Source organism: Bufo gargarizans, chromosome 1 (assembly GCF_014858855.1).
Source record: "Bufo gargarizans isolate SCDJY-AF-19 chromosome 1, ASM1485885v1, whole genome shotgun sequence".
In the NCBI taxonomy this organism is placed as follows: Eukaryota; Metazoa; Chordata; class Amphibia; order Anura; family Bufonidae; genus Bufo; species Bufo gargarizans.
Window position 1 is genome coordinate 734,172,693 of NC_058080.1, and position 19,960 is coordinate 734,192,652.

At 39.8% G+C, this 19,960-nt stretch overlaps 1 protein-coding gene across 4 annotated transcripts in view; it reads right to left on the reverse strand.

The window, feature by feature from the left end:
* Positions 1-1,050: 1,050 nt before the first annotated feature.
* Positions 1,051-19,960, reverse strand: part of LOC122937770 (paired box protein Pax-5) — a 276,869-nt gene continuing 257,959 nt past the window's right edge. For all 4 annotated transcript variants that reach the window (XM_044292829.1, XM_044292822.1, XM_044292807.1 and 1 more), the window contains one exon: positions 1,051-3,837. In XM_044292829.1, the coding sequence (XP_044148764.1) occupies positions 3,764-3,837 (74 nt within the window). In that variant the 3' untranslated portion in view covers positions 1,051-3,763. The remainder of the gene's footprint in view (positions 3,838-19,960) is intronic.

Here is a 19,960-nt window from a genome sequence, read left to right on the forward strand (position 1 = left end):
GACTTCTTTATTCAGATTCTATCTGTAAGCTTACCGAGGTATAGTAATACCCTGTGCACATTTATGGTTGCCCTATAACAGCACAGTATCAAACTGAACTATTATTCAGCCATGTGCATGAGATTTCCTAGTAGTATCTAATACTGGGGGCCCTAGCAACAAGACCATCATGATTAACTTATTTCATAAGGGAACCGTAATCTTTTTAAGGCCCCATGCAGACGTCTGTATGTATTTTGCAGTCCACAAATTGAAGATCTGCAAAATACCGATACAGTCCGTGTTGCATCCGCATTTTTTGCTGACTTACTGACTTCAGTGCATTTTGCACCTAACGATAGGACATATTCTATCCTTTTACTGAATGGACATACGGATGCAGAAAGCACAGTGATCATCCGTGTGCTTTCCACATCTGTATGTCCATTACGCAAAAAGAAAGAACATGTCTGCAAAATGCAGACCATCGATCTATTGAAGTCAATGGGTCCGCAATTAAAATGTGCATGGTACACGGACAACATTCGTATTTTGCGGATCTGCGGTTTGCAGACTGCAAAACGGGCACAGTTAAGTGCATGAGGCCTAATAGTAAGGAAAAAATAAGCAGAAATCTGACTTTGCCTCCCTCTATGTCATATATGGACATGTATAATAAACACAAATCAGATTGATGGAATCAAGTTCCCATTTGGACATTTTGGCAAAAGTTGGCATTGACTCATTGGAACAGCACGAATTTATATTTATAAGTTGTTTTTTGCTCCATTACTTTGTCCAGTAAAATACTTGGCTCCATACTGGACAAAATTAATGGACAATTTTTTGGCTCCACGTATTTTTATTCCGTGTCAGCTTTTATTTTTATTTTTTTGTGGACCGTATAAGGAACCATTCATTTCTATTGGTCCGCAAAAAACTGGAAGGTACTCCATATGCATTCCGTTTCCGTATGTCCGTATTTCCATTTAAAAAAAAAATTGAACAAGGATAGGACTGTTCTATTAGGGGCCAGCTGTTTCGTTCCACAAAATACAGAATGCACACGGATGTCATTCGTATTTTTTGCGGATCCGTTTTTGCGGATCCTCGTGTGCATGAGGCCTGAAATAAAGGCGCTGGAAAATATATACAGTAGCCCAAGGGTATGTCTCATGCTTCACCTGGGGAGTATATTGCAGCATGACTGGGCACATTTTACATATTGGTTTCTTGGGCATCTGAATTTGACTGGTTTCTCCTATATCATAAACTGAAATATGGTAATGTTAGATTTTCATATCCATTTGACATCCAAGTCATGAAAGAACAGGTAAATACAGTAGAGGGCTTCCTATAAATGCTTTAGTAAAACAAACAATCTTCTTCATCTGAGACCAAGTTTGTATGTGGCAGTGTAATAGAGCTTTCTCCTGCTCAAAAATCAAATATCTCTGGGGTCTTCACCCACACTCTGTATGGGAAGCAGTTCCATAAAATAAATTATCCATTTAAATCCATTCCATGCCTCTTTTTATCTACATATAAATAGATAGGAGCTGAGGGATTTGACCTCCCGTGTTAGCGAACTAAATGCATTGTGTGGCGTTTTGTCTCTATTTGCAAATTCATTATATAATGTAACTAGGTACCATACACAATGGAAGAGCAAGCAGTGATTTTACAATATGGGTAAAGTGGAACAAAAATCCCATACTGCAGAGCTTTCACAGGAATTACTGCTCAACGAGATGCACTTTTCATGATGTAAGTAATGGATTAAGCAACATTATAGCTCTAACCATATATATATATATATATATATATATATATATGTACATACTTGGACAAGCCCTACAATTGCTTAAAATGAAACAAAAAAATCATGGTATACTCATCCCTCTCTCCAACGACCTCCTCGGCGGTGCTGGTTTGCTGTTTGTTTAGAAAATGCAGCAGGGACATGCCAATATATGGCACGTGGCCGCTGCAGCCAACCACTGTCCTCAATGGTTTACTGCTGAGGACCGTGATGCGCTGCAGTGGTGATGTACAGTACACCTGTACATCACACTTTCCCACCGCAGCTTTTACTTTAAGCAATTGTAGGGCTTGTCTGAGACTTTGAATTACTTCAAACAACTCTTTTAATAGAGAATTGAATGTTCTAAAATTGATGATTACATAAATGATGGAAATTTTTAAAATATAAGAAATCCCTTTGAGTCCCCTGTCTTGTATATTAGAGCAAAAGGTGCCAGTGATAAATAATGGCATCAATATAATTAATATTATACCGTGCACTGCCAATGTTGAAGTGACAGTGAATTGCTATTTAAGTCTAGATTTTGTCTTGAATTACACCTTTCCATCCATATCCAAAGCATGGCTACCAAGCAGTAGAGGAGTAACTTTAGAGCTACCGAGCAAAATCTCCAACTGGACTGTCAAACTCTATTCATCACTTATAGTAGGTGTTACTCCACCCTGTATAGTGACAGCTCTACCAAGCTTCGTCATCATAAGAGGAAGGCAATTTTATTCAGACACCCAGTCAGCTCCTCACAAAACCTTCATTACCACTGTTGCAGAGGTGACACTAGCGGACTACCCATGTATTTTTTAATAATTTTGAGCAGCCTTTATTGTCTTCTATTGGTGATTAGGCTCCATGATGGGGGTAGATATTTTATAAATTTATTTAATTCTGTGGTTCAGCTTGGTAAATGTTACATTTTATAAAGTAGTCTAGCAAAAGATCACCGTTCTCTGTATTACAAAATATATCTTTGCACAAATACGTTAATTGGATGTAATAAATCTGTACGGATTTCTGACAAAGCTTTTGGGGTAGGATGAAATCTTGCAGGCAGTAGGCAGTTGAGACATGATCACGACTGGCCTGAAAAGCCTGCAGCCATGCTGTTTTCTATTACATCATTCAAAATTGATTGTCAATGGCCATACGGTTTTGTAGGTTTACCGCAAAATATGCAAATGACCAATAATCATTTTTAACAATCTAAAAGAAAACGGCTATGGCTTACATGGCCATGCAATTTTCAGTTGTGCCTCAACCACCTGCTGGCAGCCATTTCTGGTCCTACCCTTGCTAGTAGGAAAGGAAATTATGCCAGATTAACACTTCTTCCAAAAATCTTTTAATATAGTGATCCATACACTGCACCGCATAGAGTACCATTTTTAACACATGATGGAATAAACCTCAAACATATATTGGAATATCAGCCTCATATGGAGCCATAATGGATGGTAACCTGGTTTAACGTTGGATTAAAGCTTACTGAATTCTGTGAATCAGTGCAGCATTTTAGAAAACAAGCACTTTAAGTTATAACTGTGTATCATGGTGCAGGATATGCTAAGCCACTCTCATAAATTACACAAACCATCATGATATTTACAATGGTGCTGTATATGTGATTATGCCAACAACATGTAGTCTCATGTTAAAAGGAACAATACGAGCAAGTTAATTGGTTAATTGTTTGTATCTGTCCCAGTGTAGCCAAATCAGCGTATCATTCCAATATTCATTAGGCTACACGTTTCAGCAAGCTCGGTGAAGTACAGAACAATATAAACAATTTAAAATCAATCTCTAGGAAAGAAAACAAGGATGGAAAATAAATTATTGGGGTTGTCCGGTGTGTCTATCCTTGTATACTCTTTCTTTTCATTGTGAGATATCATAGTAATTTAATTAATATGGTACAATTCCTACAAATGGTGTCATAAGTGCTTATGTTCCCATTGCATTCTGTCAGTGACGATCATAGGCAGTGGCAGCAGTAGGGGGCGCTGCTCCTCTCGCTGCACTGTAATAGTATGGAGAACCTGAAGGGAAAAAAAAGAGTGGGTTAGTAACAATTGGGTAACATTTTCATGCCATGGCTTGTGTTACACACTGCAGTACTGTGCTATGTGGCAAGACGGCATGTGTTTATGTAGTTTGTGGACCCACATTGTTTTAAGGCTAGTTTCACACTAGCAGGCTGTGCTGGCTGCAGTTTTAGTCCAGTCAATTCACAGCATATTTGCCGGGTTGTGGACGGATCTTGGATTGGCCGCATTCAGGCAGCTTCCAGCAATGCCGCATCCAGCAGGGATCAGCCGGAACGCTGATCCCTGCTGGAATAGCCTGGTAGAGCTCTAAAGCACTAGTGTGAGACTAGCCTAATAAATTACACCTGAAAAAAACGTGCAGCCAAAAATTGCATTGCAAAACTCCAGCAAACGTATGTAGTCTTGTCACATAGTAATTAGCCATGTGCACAATAATGCAACAAGTAAACTCAGGCTTAAAGAGGTTGTGGAGGAATAGGGTGGTTTAGCACACCCCGCCACCACACCTACCCACACACTTGGTTTAGACCTGTAAAGGAAAGCTCAATCACTGGCCAGGGCAGTGACTGGCTCCCCTTAAGTCATGACACGTTGTTAAGTCATGACATGATGTTTCCAGCAAATGTTTTAATATATGCAAATGAGCCTCTAGGACCAAATGGGACATTGCTGTTACACTCTGCTCTTTCTGCAACTGCCACGCCCACTGCAGTTTGATTGACAGGTGTTATGATGTTTTCATTGCCTGGCCCTGTCAATCAAAGTGCAGAAGGGGCGGCAGCTGCAGAGAGAGCAGAGCCTCTAGGTGTAATGGCAACGCCCCCGTTGCTCCTAGTGGCTCATATGCATATATTAAAATATCATTTTTCTCTGCAATGCGGGCACAGATGCACATGGGACCAACACAGATGTCTTCAGCTGCCAAGTGAACGTGTAACAGGAAAGCCGGTTTCCTAGGTACAAATCTGCTGACAGATGCCATTTAATACATTCATATTGATTATAATTCACTGAATGAGCACACATTAGCAGGAGGCCACCACATTTACAGTCTACCTTTAGCAACTAACCTTTAATATTATTCTCAATCACTAGCCTGTGGGATTTAAATTTTCTATAAAAACTAAACTTAGCAATACAGGCCATACAAAACAAATTACCAAATTCATGTTAGGCTCTAGTTGCACATACTACTAGTAGTAAATATATCCAATTTTCCTATTTCTTTACTACCTGATCTCACGAAGGAGTAGTTATTCTTCACTCCCAAACATAAAAAAGGTATTTTGTGACAAATTATATCCTGATGGACACATGTGCTATATATGTTCTATACAGAGTATATCTAAATAAAAGTAGTACACCGACATCACATGGCCCTGTAATAGGAGTGAAAATTCATATTTAATGAACTTTTTCAATGTACATCATATTTGCCCTAAATATTTTAAAGCCGGATTTTCACATTCATGTTTTTATTGCTGTTTTTGAAGCCAGAGGTGGATTTAAAAGGAGGAGATGACTCGGTCTCTCCTTTACACATGTTCTTCGTTAATGATCCATTCCTGACTTCAGCTTCAAAAACGACATAAAAAACCTGAATGTGGAAACCCAGCCTAAAGATAATCTGCACACTTTAAGGCCTCATGCACACGACCGTTGTGTGCATCCGTGGCCGTTGTGCCGTTTTCCGTTTTTTTTCACGGACCCATTGACTTTCAATGGGTCCGTGGAAAAATCGGAAAATGCACCGTTTGGCAGCCGCATCCGTGAGCCGTGTTTCCTGGCCGTGAAAAAAATATGACCTGTCCTATTTTTTTCACGGCCAACGGTTCACGGGCCCATTCAAGTCAATGGGTCCGTGAAAGAACACGGATGCACACAAGATTGGCATCCGTGTCCGTGATCCGTGGCCGTAGGTTTTAGTTTCATACAGACGGATCCGAAGATCCGTCTGCATAAAAGCTTTTTCAGAGCTGAGTTTTCACTTCGTGAAAACTCAGATCCGACAGTATATTCTAACACAGAAGCGTTCCCATGGTGATGGGACGCTTCTAGTTAGAATACACTACAAACTGTGTACAAGACTGCCCCCTGCTGCCTGGCAGCACCCGATCTCTTACAGGGGGATATGATAGTGCGGCACCTGAAGGGGTTAATTGTACTATCATATCCCCCTGTAAGAGATCAGGGCTGCCAGGCAGCAGGGGGCAGACCCCCCCCCCCTCCCCAGTTTGAATATCATTGTGCGCCCCCCCCCTCCCCTGTTGTTAACTCGTTGGTGGCCAGTGTGCGCACCCCCCTCCCTCCCTCCCTCTATTGTTTTAATACATTGGGGCCAGTGTGCGCGCGCCCCCCCAACCCCCCCCTCCCTCCCTCTATTGTTTTAATACATTGGGGCCAGTGTGCGCACCCCCCCAACCCCCCCCCTCCCTCCCTCTATTGTAATAATAGCATTGGGGCCAGTGTGCGCACACCCCCCCGATCATCGGTGGCAGCGGAGTAGAAGATTTTCATACTTACCTGGCTGCTGGCTGCTGCGATGTCTGCGTCCGGCCGGGAGCTCCTCCTACTGGTAAGTGACAGCAATGCGCCGCACAGACCTGTCACTTACCAGTAGGAGGAGCTCCCGGCCGGACACAGAGATCGCAGCAGCCAGCAGCCAGGTAAGTATGAATCTTCTACTCCGCTGCCACCGATGATGGGGGGCACACTGGCCCCAATGCTATTATTACAATAGAGGGAGGGAGGGGGGGGGTTGGGGGGGCGCGCACACTGGCCCCAATGCTATTATTACAATAGAGGGAGGGAGGGGGGTGCGCACACTGGCCACCAACGAGTTAACAACAGGGGAGGGGGGGCCCACTGGCCACCAATGAGTTAAAAACAGGGGGGGGGGGGTCTGCCCCCTGCTGCCTGGCAGCACCTGCCAGGCAGCAGGGGACAGTCATGTACACAGTTTTTTTGTATATTCTAACCTGAAGCGTCTCCATCACCATGGGAACGCCTCTGTGTTAGAATATACTGTCGGAAATGAGTTTCACGATGTAGCTCATATCCGACAGTATATTCTAACATAGAGGCGTTCCCATGGTGATGGGGACGCTACAAGTTAAAATATACCATCGGATTGGAGAAAAATCCAATCCGATGGTATAACAGAACTCCAGACTTTACATTGAAAGTCAATGGGGACGGATCCGTTTGAAATGGCACCATATTGTGTCAACATCAAACGGATCCGTCCCCATTGACTTGCATTGTAATTCAGGACGGATCCGTTTGGCTCCGCACGGCCAGGCGGACACCAAAATGACTTTTTTTTCATGTCCGTGGATCCTCCAAAAATCAAGGAAGACCCACGGACGGAAAAACGGTCACGGATCACGGACCAACGGAACCCCGTTTTGCGGACCGTGAAAAAAAACGTCCGTGTGCATGAGGCCTAACACGGTGTCATTTTATGTCAAAATTGTATCTTCATGGCAGTCAGAGATCAATTTGTCATATATAGAGCTCCACAAACATCTCCTGCAAAGGCAAAATTTTGTGATGAAATTCTACAGCCACCAACAGAGGAGGGAGTTTAGTACACACTGAATTAACAGTGAATTCAATACCTAATCAGTATTTTGTAGACTTATAAGCACTATTTAGGCCAGTTCTTCACAAAGTTTTTCCTTTATTACTAAAACAGTTGCAAATAGCTGCCTACATTTACTAGAGGGGTTGTGCCTAGAATTTGGTTTAAAATGCATCAACCTTTGGCATATTTCTGACACATAATGTTGCATCATGTTTTACCTTTTCTGAAGCAAACAAGTCATGTTTCACCTTTTTCTGAAGCAAACAAGTCAAAAATAATAATACACACCCCCTTGCTCGACAAGAGGGATTGATTTAGTGGTAAAGCAGGTAGGACCTATTGGGAAGGGTGTGACTTCATACACTAGCACTAAAATTGTGATAAAATGTTGGCACACAAATCTGTCGCAAAGGAAGCCAACCAATAGGAAGTGTAAAGTGAAAGAAAAGTGTCTAGCCATCCAGCAACAGTCACTGTGACTAGTAAATTTTCTGCCTGTCTAGTGTAAGTTTATACTGTCTACTTTAGACAAGGTTAGTAAATCTGCCCAAGTATGCTTAATGGAGTGTCTTTATTTTAAACATTTCTAAACAGCAGCTACAAAAATATTATCACTGAAAAAATCAATTTTTGCTTTAACTGAAATACTTAGATTTTTGAATTTATTGAAGGACATATGGCAGTCTTTAAAGGGAGTGTCCCATGAAAAATATTTTATGTTTTACATACCAGTGCATGGATATGAATACTATTGTAACTAAGTGTATGAAAAAATTTACCAAATTATTCAATAAATTGTATTTGCATTGTTCTGCCCTGAAGGGCTAGAAAATTATCTTAGTTCATTTGCCAGAGTTTAAGAATCATTACAGATCACGTCAGCCAGGGTTTACTATTGCTGTAGTTATTAGTTTGGTTATAGCACCATCTAGCGGTCTTAAAAATGTACTACACCTTGTTTTTCTGTTAATGAAGATTATTGTTTTGTGGGAGGTGCAAAGCATTGTGGGACTGCAATGCATTCTGGGAAAGAGAAGCCCAGTCTTCATGTTACAGGACATCAGCAGTGCTGTCTCCTGCATATCTCCTTTTCAAATCCCACCATCCTTGTGCGAGCATATCTGGTAAGAAATCTACCTCTGTCTCAGGTATATTATGTATGCAGTTCTGTTTAGCTAGGTATAAGTGCTACTTAAGGAAAGAGGTTGCAACTGTTAGATGCTAGACATGCAATCCATGCATAAGCAGCCATTTTGGACATATGCCCAGTGTTAATGTAATGTTATAATACATGCTGTTCTATGCTTTCGCTGATTCATGTTATGCCTTATACTTATACAAGTTCTTGTATTCTTATAGTTTTTCCAATCAATTGATCACATCAAATACTCCTGTTTTGCCAATAAACAAGTTAGACAGGACTACAGAAAACAGTCCTCTTAATTGGAAGACAGGAATGGTTTATACTGAATGTCAGACTGCACACTGTGTGAACGTTTATGAAGACAGAACATGTATAGAGCCACCTATTGTGATTTTACTTACTTCTGTCCACCTCCGTAACATTGCTGAGGTGGACACACATGCTCAGTTCCATTCATCAATTGCCACCAGCTGCATCTACTGTTAGAAGCCTTTACAGCTACAAGGAAAGAGCTACAGAAGAAAGCACACACACCCTTAGAAAGATCACACCCCTCAGCTGCCAGTCTGAAATAAATCTAGCAGAGCAATTGGAGCAAGGAATGTGGATCTCTCTGGATCCATGTGAGGTACAGGGCTGGTTCTAGCTTTGTCAGAAAGAGATTGCCATGTACTATATGATGTCTAATTTAAATTTTATTAAATTAATAATGGGATAACCCTTTTGAGACAATTTAAATGTCTATGTTGTGGTTGGGTAATAATGGCTTCATGTGTCCTTATCCAAAGAAAAAAACACTTTTGCATAATTTGGGGTAGCTTACCCAGATTTGAAAAGCACAGCTTTAGTGTTCAGTGCAGACAGCTAGAATTATATGATTAAACTCTTTTTAATAACTCTTCTCAATTTGAATATTGTACAGTAGTATTCGCCAAAAATGTATTCGCCAAAAATGATTCTGAAATTCTCAAGTTCATCATTTCCTTACATAAAAAAGCACACGTAACCTCTGAATTACCCAAGTGCAGGAAAATACTTTGAATTAATGTGCCCTGCTTAACATGATTAACTGTCCTAAAAATATGGTCCGTTTCCAGTAAATAGTCACATATTTAGTTATTTAGTATTAGGACCATGATTGATAAATTGCATTCTTCCGATAATTTATAACACTATTACTAATCAATAAGTGCTCTGGCACAGCTTATTAGGGCATCTCACCCACTGAAGCATATTTGCTTTTGGATATCATTAGACAGGGCAAAAGAATGTTGAGGTCAAAGCCATATTCTTTTTTTTTTTATTCCATTAGAAAAGTCCAATGAATAAAAGGTTAAACATTCAGCTATTAACTTTATTGACTCTCTGCTGCAAATCATCTACATAGCAAAAAGACTAACATGAAAATAGGCTATTGCCTTAAAGGAGGATAATATATATTCGGTTGCCAGTGAGAAATTGGGTATGAATAGACAAAGTCTAGCAAGTCAATGTAAAAAGTCAACTACAGCTCATAATGTTATCGTTATTTCTACAGCACATAAAATCATGTTCTTGGTTCTACAGAAATTATTTTATCAAGAATCAGATATTAAATTTTCAGACTATAGTGTAGATTTATTATATTCTCTTTTCTACTGTTTATGAGCCACCAAAGAAGCTAGTCTCCTTAAAGAAACTCTGTAATCAGGAAATTCACAGTTAGACCAGTCACAATGCCTTGTAGGGCTGATTCAGCTGACTTTAATAATTCATTTAGTGATCCGTTGTTTCATTCTGGAGCAAAAGTTCTTTTTTCATCTATATGCAAATTAGCAGTTTAGTGCACAGAGGGCAGGCCCAAGCCACTCTGGGTTCCTCCTGTTTCCTCTGTCAGCCTATCCTTCTCCTTCTTGATTGACAAGTCTCCTTCTCCTTGATTGACAGGGCCAGGAAACATGACTATACTGGAACCTGACCTTGACAATCAAGAAGAAGAGGGAGGGCTAGCAAAGCAAGCAGCAGGAGGAACAAGACTGCACAGAGTGGCTAGGCCCATCCTCTGTGCACTTAACTGCTCATTTTCATGTGGATTAAAGTGTTTTTTCTCTAGAATGAAGCAGCAGATCACTAAGTAAAATATATCATTTGGGACTTTCTAGCTAATAATGAGAAGCTGGTCATTTTCCATAGCTATCATAATGTTTAAAGAACAGTATGTTTTGGAGGGAGAAAGCCAGACTTGTTTACCACCAAAACAAGACAGACTGACCTTTTGAATTCCAGTTGTTGCTATGTTATTCTGAAAACCTGTTTTTGCCTAGAAAAAACATTGTGTCATTGAATATTACTAAAGATCTATTGCAAGTCTATGAGAGACAGAAAGTGTAACACTGTATTTGTTTGAGATGAGTTTCTCCACTCCACCCCTCCCACTAGAACCTTCTAGTCCAGATAGAAACTGTATATAGGGAGAGCAGTCTGAGCCCCTAGTGTTCTACAGTTAGGGAGCAGTACTTAGAAGAGGAGAATCTGCCACACTACTTGAGTGACCAGAAGAAGACTGAGATGAGGATACTCTGCCAGAGATTCTGGGCCTCCAGCCTTTGTCCAGGGTACCAGCTTTCTGCTAGAGAGAGGGACATCTAGCTCAGGCCTTTCATCAGCATCGAAACCTTCTTCTGCCAGGGAGGAGCCCTATGCCTCGCCTGTATTGTTTTGGACCTGAATTCCTCCAGTCAAGAAGCACACTAGTTTACTGCAGATCCTGTAAATCTGGACTTATCTCTCATTGGAGTGTATCACGCCTTACCATATCCTCTGGAGAAGCAACACATGGTGACACCTCAATGGTAGTGTTGAGCAAATCTAGTTTTGGATCCAAGTTCCAAAGTGGATTCGTTCAAAGCTTCATTTTAATGTTTTATGGAGATCTGTCTCCGTACAGCATTAAAATGTATGGGTTCTGGCGACGTGAAATTCGACTTCAACACTACTTGGCTGTGTCTGGGGGACCCAGCATAGCGTTGTGACCACCCCAAACCAAGCCACTACATCATACTCCCTTTAAAGTGGATGTTTGAGATGAGAAAAATGGGTCTATAAGCGTTGCAACTTAGCTAATATCAGTTATGTAGATATATACAGGAGTGATTATTTTACTAGATCCCAGACAACCCCTTTGGGCGCATGCAGATTTATTCAGGTATGTATTTGTGACTAGCAATAAAGTCCATGGTGTGAAAAATCTGTCCCCTAGTATACAATTACACTGCCACCTGGATGCCACCACTCTCTCCCCGAGTATGCCATCACTGTCTCCTGTATGCCATCACTGTCTTCTGAATATGCCACCACTCTACCCCCTATATGCCATCATACCCCTGTGTGTCACAACTTTGCCCCCTGTATGTCTATTGTGCAAAAAAAAAATACAATGGGGTTTAGAAAACTTTGTTGTTCACTTCTTTAATTTTTCATGAAACATTAAAATACAAAAATGTGGAAGCATTTGCAGGATAATAATTCTCCCAGGGCAGAAGAACTGAACTTCCATATGTTGCTTTATAATTTTTAGATATTTTTTTGGGGGATTTTTTTTCTCCCCCCATAACTATTATACAGACTGTATCCTTCAGATGGTGGTAGACCTCTTCCCACTCGTGTCTAACTTCTAAGGGAGGCGCAATCCACTCTTCACCCATGCTGAAAGCATCCACCACTCAATACCCTCCTACAGGAGCAATGTAACCTGCTCTACACCCATGCTGGCACAGTCCACTGCTCAATATGACTTTTCCTGTACAGGAGGGGTAGCGGGGGACAAAAAAAAATCTTTTAGACAGTTTTGACAAATCTGCTCCACTAATTAGCAAATGTATTAGAATAGTCCATGCAGGGAGATGACAGGTAGGCTGAGAAGCTGGGCCTCAGCAGTTACATTTAAAACTATGTATGTCTATTTCAATCTGCGACTGATTGGCTGAAGTGGTTATACTATGTGACTGCTGCAGCCAATTACAGAAGAAGTTAGTTACTGGAAAAACGGCTTTTATATATTAGTATAGTATGATAAACCAGAGTTGTAGCTAGGATTTTCTTTGCCGAGGATAAAGATTCAATGTATTGCCCTATCCCTGTGTCTATTGTATTTACACTGGGTAGTCAGAGTGACTTATTGGTGTACCCATGGTACTCAGCCCCAAAGCACAGGCCCCACTAGTTTCCCCTAACTACAGCCCTGAATTAACACTATACACTACGTGCAGAATTATTAGGCAAATGAGTATTTTGACCACATCATCCTCTTTATGCATGTTGTCTTACTCCAAGCTGTATAGGCTCGAAAGCCTACTACCAATTAAGCATATTAGGTGATGTGCATCTCTGTAATGAGAAGGGGTGTGGTCTAATGACATCAACACCCTATATCAGGTGTGCATAATTATTAGGCAACTTCCTTTCCTTTGGCAAAATGGGTCAAAAGAAGGACTTGACAGGCTCAGAAAAGTCAAAAATTGTGAGATATCTTGCAGAGGGATGCAGCACTCTTAAAATTGCAAAGCTTCTGAAGCGTGATCATCGAACAATCAAGCGTTTCATTCAAAATAGTCAACAGGGTCACAAGAAGCGTGTGGAAAAACCAAGGCGCAAAATAACTGCCCATGAACTGAGAAAAGTCAAGCGTGCAGCTGCCAAGATGCCACTTGCCACCAGTTTGGCCATATTTCAGAGCTGCAACATCACTGGAGTGCCCAAAAGCACAAGGTGTGCAATACTCAGAGACATGGCCAAGGTAAGAAAGGCTGAAAGACGACCACCACTGAACAAGACACACAAGCTGAAACGTCAAGACAGGGCCAAGAAATATCTCAAGACTGATTTTTCTAAGGTTTTATGGACTGATGAAATGAGAGTGAGTCTTGATGGGCCAGATGGCTGGATTGGTAAAGGGCAGAGAGCTCCAGTCCGACTCAGACGCCAGCAAGGTGGAGGTGGAGTACTGGTTTGGGCTGGTGTCATCAAAGATGAGCTTGTGGGGCCTTTTTGGGTTGAGGATGGAGTCAAGCTCAACTCCCAGTCCTACTGCCAGTTTCTGGAAGACACCTTCTTCAAGCAGTGGTACAGGAAGAAGTCTGCAAGGTAAGAAAAACATGATTTTCATGCAGGACAATGCTCCATCACACGCGTCCAAGTACTCCACAACGTGGCTGGCAAGAAAGGGTATAAAAGAAGAAAATCTAATGACATGGCCTCCTTGTTTACCTGATCTGAACCCCATTGAGAACCTGTGGTCCATCATCAAATGTGAGATTTACAAGGAGGGAAAACAGTACACCTCTCTGAACAGTGTCTGGGAGGCTGTGGTTGCTGCTGCACGCAATGTTGATGGTGAACAGATCAAAACACTGACAGAATCCATGGATGGCAGGCTTTTGAGTGTCCTTGCAAAGAAAGGTGGCTATATTGGTCACTGATTTGTTTTTGTTTTGTTTTTGAATGTCAGAAATGTATATTTGTGAATGTTGAGATGTTATATTGGTTTCACTGGTAAAAATAAATAATTGAAATGGGTATATATTTGTTTTTTGTTAAGTTGCCTAATAATTATGTACAGTAATAGTCACCTGCACACACAGATATCCCCCTAAAATAGCTAAAACTAAAAACAAACTAAAAACTACTTCCAAAAATATTCAGCTTTGATATTAATGAGTTTTTTGGGTTCATTGAGAACATGGTTGTTGTTCAATAATAAAATTAATCCTCAAAAATACAACTTGCCTAATAATTCTGCACTCCCTGTATACTGAGCATGTGTATACAAATGACTATATGTTGCCAAATGACCTATATGAATAAAAAGCAATTCGTTAGTAACACTTAGAGCCACCCAAAATGTGTTTACTCACTATGGAGAAGTAAAGTTATAGAGGTGCTGATCTGTTACATTTCAGCTGTACATCAAGCACAAGCTATATTCACTGCAAAGGACAGCAACATTTTATCAAATGAAATCTTCTATGTTGAACATCAAGTTGGAAAGTAATGAGGGGAATGGTAAAGAGGTTCTTAGAACAAACCAGCATGAAATTGAATCATTTTTCTTCATTAGCCAACACTTGCCATTATCTAGGTTCAGCATGTGTGTTAACCAGCCTTAAAAATATCCCACAGTGCATGGCTTCCTCCCCAGACCTCTACCAATTTACATGGAGACATGCAGACTTCCTGCAAGAACGTCACCTTATATCAAAATTGCTCCACACTTTAGCAACTTAAAATCTTAGAGTTATATCACTAGCACTTCAAGGATTTCATACCATTCTACATAGGGATATTTTATAAATGAAGCAATTCCTAGCTGCAGTTCTACATAAATGCAACATAGAATACTAAGGGGGTCATCTATCAAATCTGCTATACCAATTTTATGGCATAAAAAAGACAAAAGTGATGCCTTAGTGTGACATTTGGTGCATGTTTTTGCAACATTTGGGGAGCCCGCCACTTTTAGAAGTGGCGTGAAAAGTAGGTCTTGAGATTAGAACACTTCTAAGTCTCATTAAGGCTCCATTCACACGTCCGCAAATGGGTCCGCATCCGTTCCGCAATTTTGCGGAACGGGTGCGGACCCATTCATTCTCTAAGGGGACTGAATGGATGTGGACAGCACACAGTGTGCTGTCCGCATCCGCATTTGCGGAGCGCGGCCCCGATCTTCGGGGCCGCAGCTCTGCAAAAGATACAACATGTCCCATTTTTGTCCGCAGCTGCGGACAAGAATAGGCATTTCTATAGGGGTGCCGGGCGGGTGTGTTGCGGATCCGCAATTTGCGGGTCCGCAACACACCACGGACGTGTGAATGGAGCTTTATGATGTGCGAGTGTTTAAAAAGTTGCAAAAAAGTTACAGCTCCAGGCCAGGCAACCCCCTCGTGTACTTTTACAGATATACAATAGTGTTGAGCGTGAATATTCAAAAAGCTAATTTTTATCGCGAATATCAGCACTTCAAGAATTCGCAAATATTTTTTATATAGTGCTATATATTCGTAATGACGAATATAATATTTTTTTTTTTAACACAGTACATATCAGGTGAACATCCCTCCCTTCTTCTAGCTTGTGGCCCAATGAGAAGGCTTTGTCAGAGCTTAGTAACATCCCTAGCAACCAATAGAAAAGTTGCCAACCCCTTACTAGCAGCTATTTTCTAAAGTTTATTGCAGTTATGAAAGAGACAGCAGTGTCATTGCTGTGCTCTGTGCTTTGTTGTATTACATTAGACAGTTAACTTATATATATATAGTTAGGGGGAGATAGTCAGTGTAGGTTAGATTGATCTATAGTGTAGCTGATAGGTTCTGCTGTCCATACATACATGCTACAGACATAGTGCTGTGATGTCACAAGTTGCACGTATTGTGAAAAAATATGTGCATCATTAATTGCCGAAAATTCGCAAGCGCAAATATATTGGCGCACTCTATCTGCATATAAAGCTATTCTAATGTTCTGCCGTGCCAACCATTTTCTTCAGTCTCAGGAAACTTATACCAGCTTGAAAAATGTAGCATAAGTGACCCATGCCGGTCTTTCGCGCACATTACGCGAATAATACATTGCCGATTTTCGCAATCAAGAATATAATCGCCAATATATGACGGACATTCTACAAAATATTTGCTAAATGTCGCAAATTTGAATATTGCCCCTGCCGCTCATCCCTTATATTCAAGCAAAGATTGACACCAAAACCACCAAAAAGGCTAAGTTCTTATGTTTACTGATGACCTCTATATTTCTTCTAATATTAGTCTTTTAGAACACAATAGAATTTCAAGTATAGGTAGCAATTTAACCCAAATTCTTAAAATTTTATGTGGGCCTGCTTACAAAAACAAGGATTTTCCTTGTAACCAATTAGATTTCAGTGGAAAAGTAATAGTCTCTAAGACCTCCTTGACCTAGCCTTTCATAGCTTCTTTATGTGACAGAATTGCACCAATATTTTGGTGCAAAGTAAGCCTACCAATAGGTGATATAAAGTTAGAAAAAAGTATATTGTCATGCACTAAATTTAATTACGTTGCTTGAGCCACTGTGATAAATTTGATGCATCTCTACGACTGTCTAGTGTAAAGGCTACCATACACATTCAATAGCTCTTGGCAGCTATCTTTTCCAACTCTCCCATACATATCCACATTCGGTTTGGCCAAATGTGTATGTTTATTCAATTGGGAGAGGGGAGAAAGCCAGAGAAGTACAGGATCGGGCAAAAATATTCACCTCACCTGATCCTTCTCTCCTTATCATCTGTCCTTGGTGGGTTTGGCCAACAGTACACTAATGGGTATGGCAGCCTTAAATTTATGCTGTCTACATTTTAGATAGGGTTAGTAAATCTGCCCCAATATTTGTAGTTCATTTTAAACTTTTATGTAACATATGGCCACAGTGCAACAGCTGACACATTTTTTCTAGCCATTTTTTATTTTTTACTGTTTTAAAATGTACTTGGCAATCTCTTCCTAAATAAAACAAAGTAAACTTGATTTACCCAATTAGGTCACACCATTTTTGTCTTCCAGTAAATCTTGAAACCTCTTAGGCAATAATAATAATAATGTAGCAGAGTGATGACAATTAATTGGAGTTTTTACTTATCTCATTTGTGCAAATTATGCAGAAAAAAATCCTAATTATTTTATGCAAAGTCAAAGTGGGCTAATTTTTGACAGCCGTGTTAAAGGTGTTAAGCGTAGTTTTCTTTGATAAGTGTTGAAGATGTCTCAACAATAAATGCTTGTGTGGCAATAACTATGAGAAGAGGTTAAGGTTCACTCTCTAAATTCAGTCTTTCATTAGTAACATATGCATTTACCTTGAACAAAGAGCCTGTCTTAATATATACACATAGGCATTTCATTTCTATAAATGTGCAGAGGGTTTCACATAAAGTACATGCAGAGTGAAGCTAAATCATAAGATATCATGGAATTTTCACAATAAAATAGCAACATTTTAGTAGTATTTCAGAAGAAAGTAAAATATGTATTTCAATGTTTCTCAAAAATCTATCATCTGAAAAGCTTCTCCAATACATTGAAATATATTTAAATTTCCACTTAATGAGGAAATGAAACTCAGGGGGTATTTATTAATCAACCCAGATTCCAGGTGGCATTATGATTGTACATTTGCCATCTGCTCTGTATAGGATACATGGGTTATTGTGCTGGTTATGAGATTCAGCCGTGTTCTTACTGGAGAAGTAAGATGTAACATAACTAGCGAAGCATAATTATATAACTCTGCATCTTATAAATACCTGATTGAAAAGCTACAAAGGTTTACTAAAAACGGATTGAAAAAATTACTGGTTGCATTTATTGATTCTATCATTTTAGCTCTTTTTAGTTTAGTTCATATAAAAACCTTAAACTAAGACTCATGGGGACTTTCAAAATGATAGGGTAACATACATTGCACTAACTGATCTATTATGTAATGGTTTTGATAAATAGAGACCAAATGTCAACTATGTATGATATATAGTTACTTAGTGTTTCCTCACATTGAAGATGGACATTGTCCAACTACATTACAGACCGTGCACATAAAAACGAAATAGAATAATTAGATAAAGCTTTATTGGAAACAATATATTACAAAAACAAATGTATATCTTGAGGAAGAAGCCACAGTGAAACAAGTGTTGGAGCATAAGAGCCTCACTTGTCTGTATAGGCATTTTTCATTCATGTTTATATGTATGTTTTTGTTTAGTTTTGAGATATGTCCTCCCTATGACCAGGCACTATAGAGATGGCTATATATAGATGTTACCTAGTATTGGATTGACCTGTTTATATGATGTTGTAACTGTGATATACACCTAGGTTTTTATACTTACCATATAGATGGGATAATGATATATTGATGGCACTCGTTTTTCACTGTGTGATGAGCTGCTTTTTATATTTGTTCTTATCATATATTATTTCCAATGAATTTTTGTCTTTTTATTATTAGATTTTGTGTGCACAGTGCATTTTCTGTAGGTGATATATGTCCTTGCACTTCACACCCTTTAAAGAGGACCTGTCACCACTCCTGACATGCCAGTTAATAGCTTCATGTATTCCCCATGTAATAATAATCCTGGAGCATCTATTCTTATGGCTCTATGTTATGCCATTCCTTTATTATTTCTACTAGAAGTTATTAATAGATTGCTAGCAGTCTGCAGTAAGGGTACAGAGGGGAGGTAACCAGTTGTGTGTCTCTGCACAGACTGAAAATGGCAGCACTGATTGGATAGATTGAGTGTGTGCAGGTACAACCCCCCCCCAACTGGTTACCACCCCTCTGTACCCTTACTGCAGACTGCTAGCAATTCATTCATAACTAGTAGAAATAATATAGAAAGGAAAAACATAGAGCCATAAGAATAGATGCTCCAGAACTGTTATTACATGGGAAATGCATGAAGCTATTAAACAGACATGTCAGAAGAGGTGAAAGGTCCTCTTTAACTGTTTAGTTCATCCAATTGTATTAATTGGCGCTACATTAGACAGTAGCCAAGACTTTTTAAAGGGAATTTGTCATCAGAAAATGACCTATTGTTTGAACCAGGTTTTTAAAGTAAACGTATTTGTAAAGAATTTTTGGTGACGCTGTTTTTCATTTTCCATGTCAATATCTATATTAAAAAAATCCTGTAGTTTTCACACTGGCTACTAAGCCTAATCATAGACCCCATTTCTTCGTCGGGGCAGATCACATTTACTATTATCATCATAGGAAGAATTTACAGTGACCAATATCACCTATATATAGATAACACAGGATCCACCATTCACAATAGGCAATATTAAAGTAGACCTTTTACCACTCCTGCCATGCCTGTTTTAATAGCTACATGCATTCCTATGTAATAACAATTCTGGAACATCTATTCTTATGGCTCTATGTTGTACCGTTTCTTTATTATTCCTGCTAGAAGTTATGAATAGATTGCTAGCAATCTGCAGTAATGGTACAGGGGGGTGTTAACCAGTTGGGGGGTGTACCTGAACAGACTGAAAATGGCAGCACTGATTGGATAGAGTGAGTCTGTGCAGGTACACATCCCCAAGTGGTTAACAACCCTCGATACCCTTACTGCAGACTGCTAGCAATTCATTCATAACTTCTAGTATGAATAATAAAGAAGTGGTAAAACATGGAGCTATAAGAATAGATGCTCTGGGATTTTTTATTACACGAGGAATGCATGTAGCTATTAAAACAGGCATGTCTGGAGAAGCGACAGGTCATCTTTAAAGCTTATCTATCTTTTCCTTGTACAATGACCTCAGCACAGGTTACAGAGCATGTCTAGAAAACTCTCC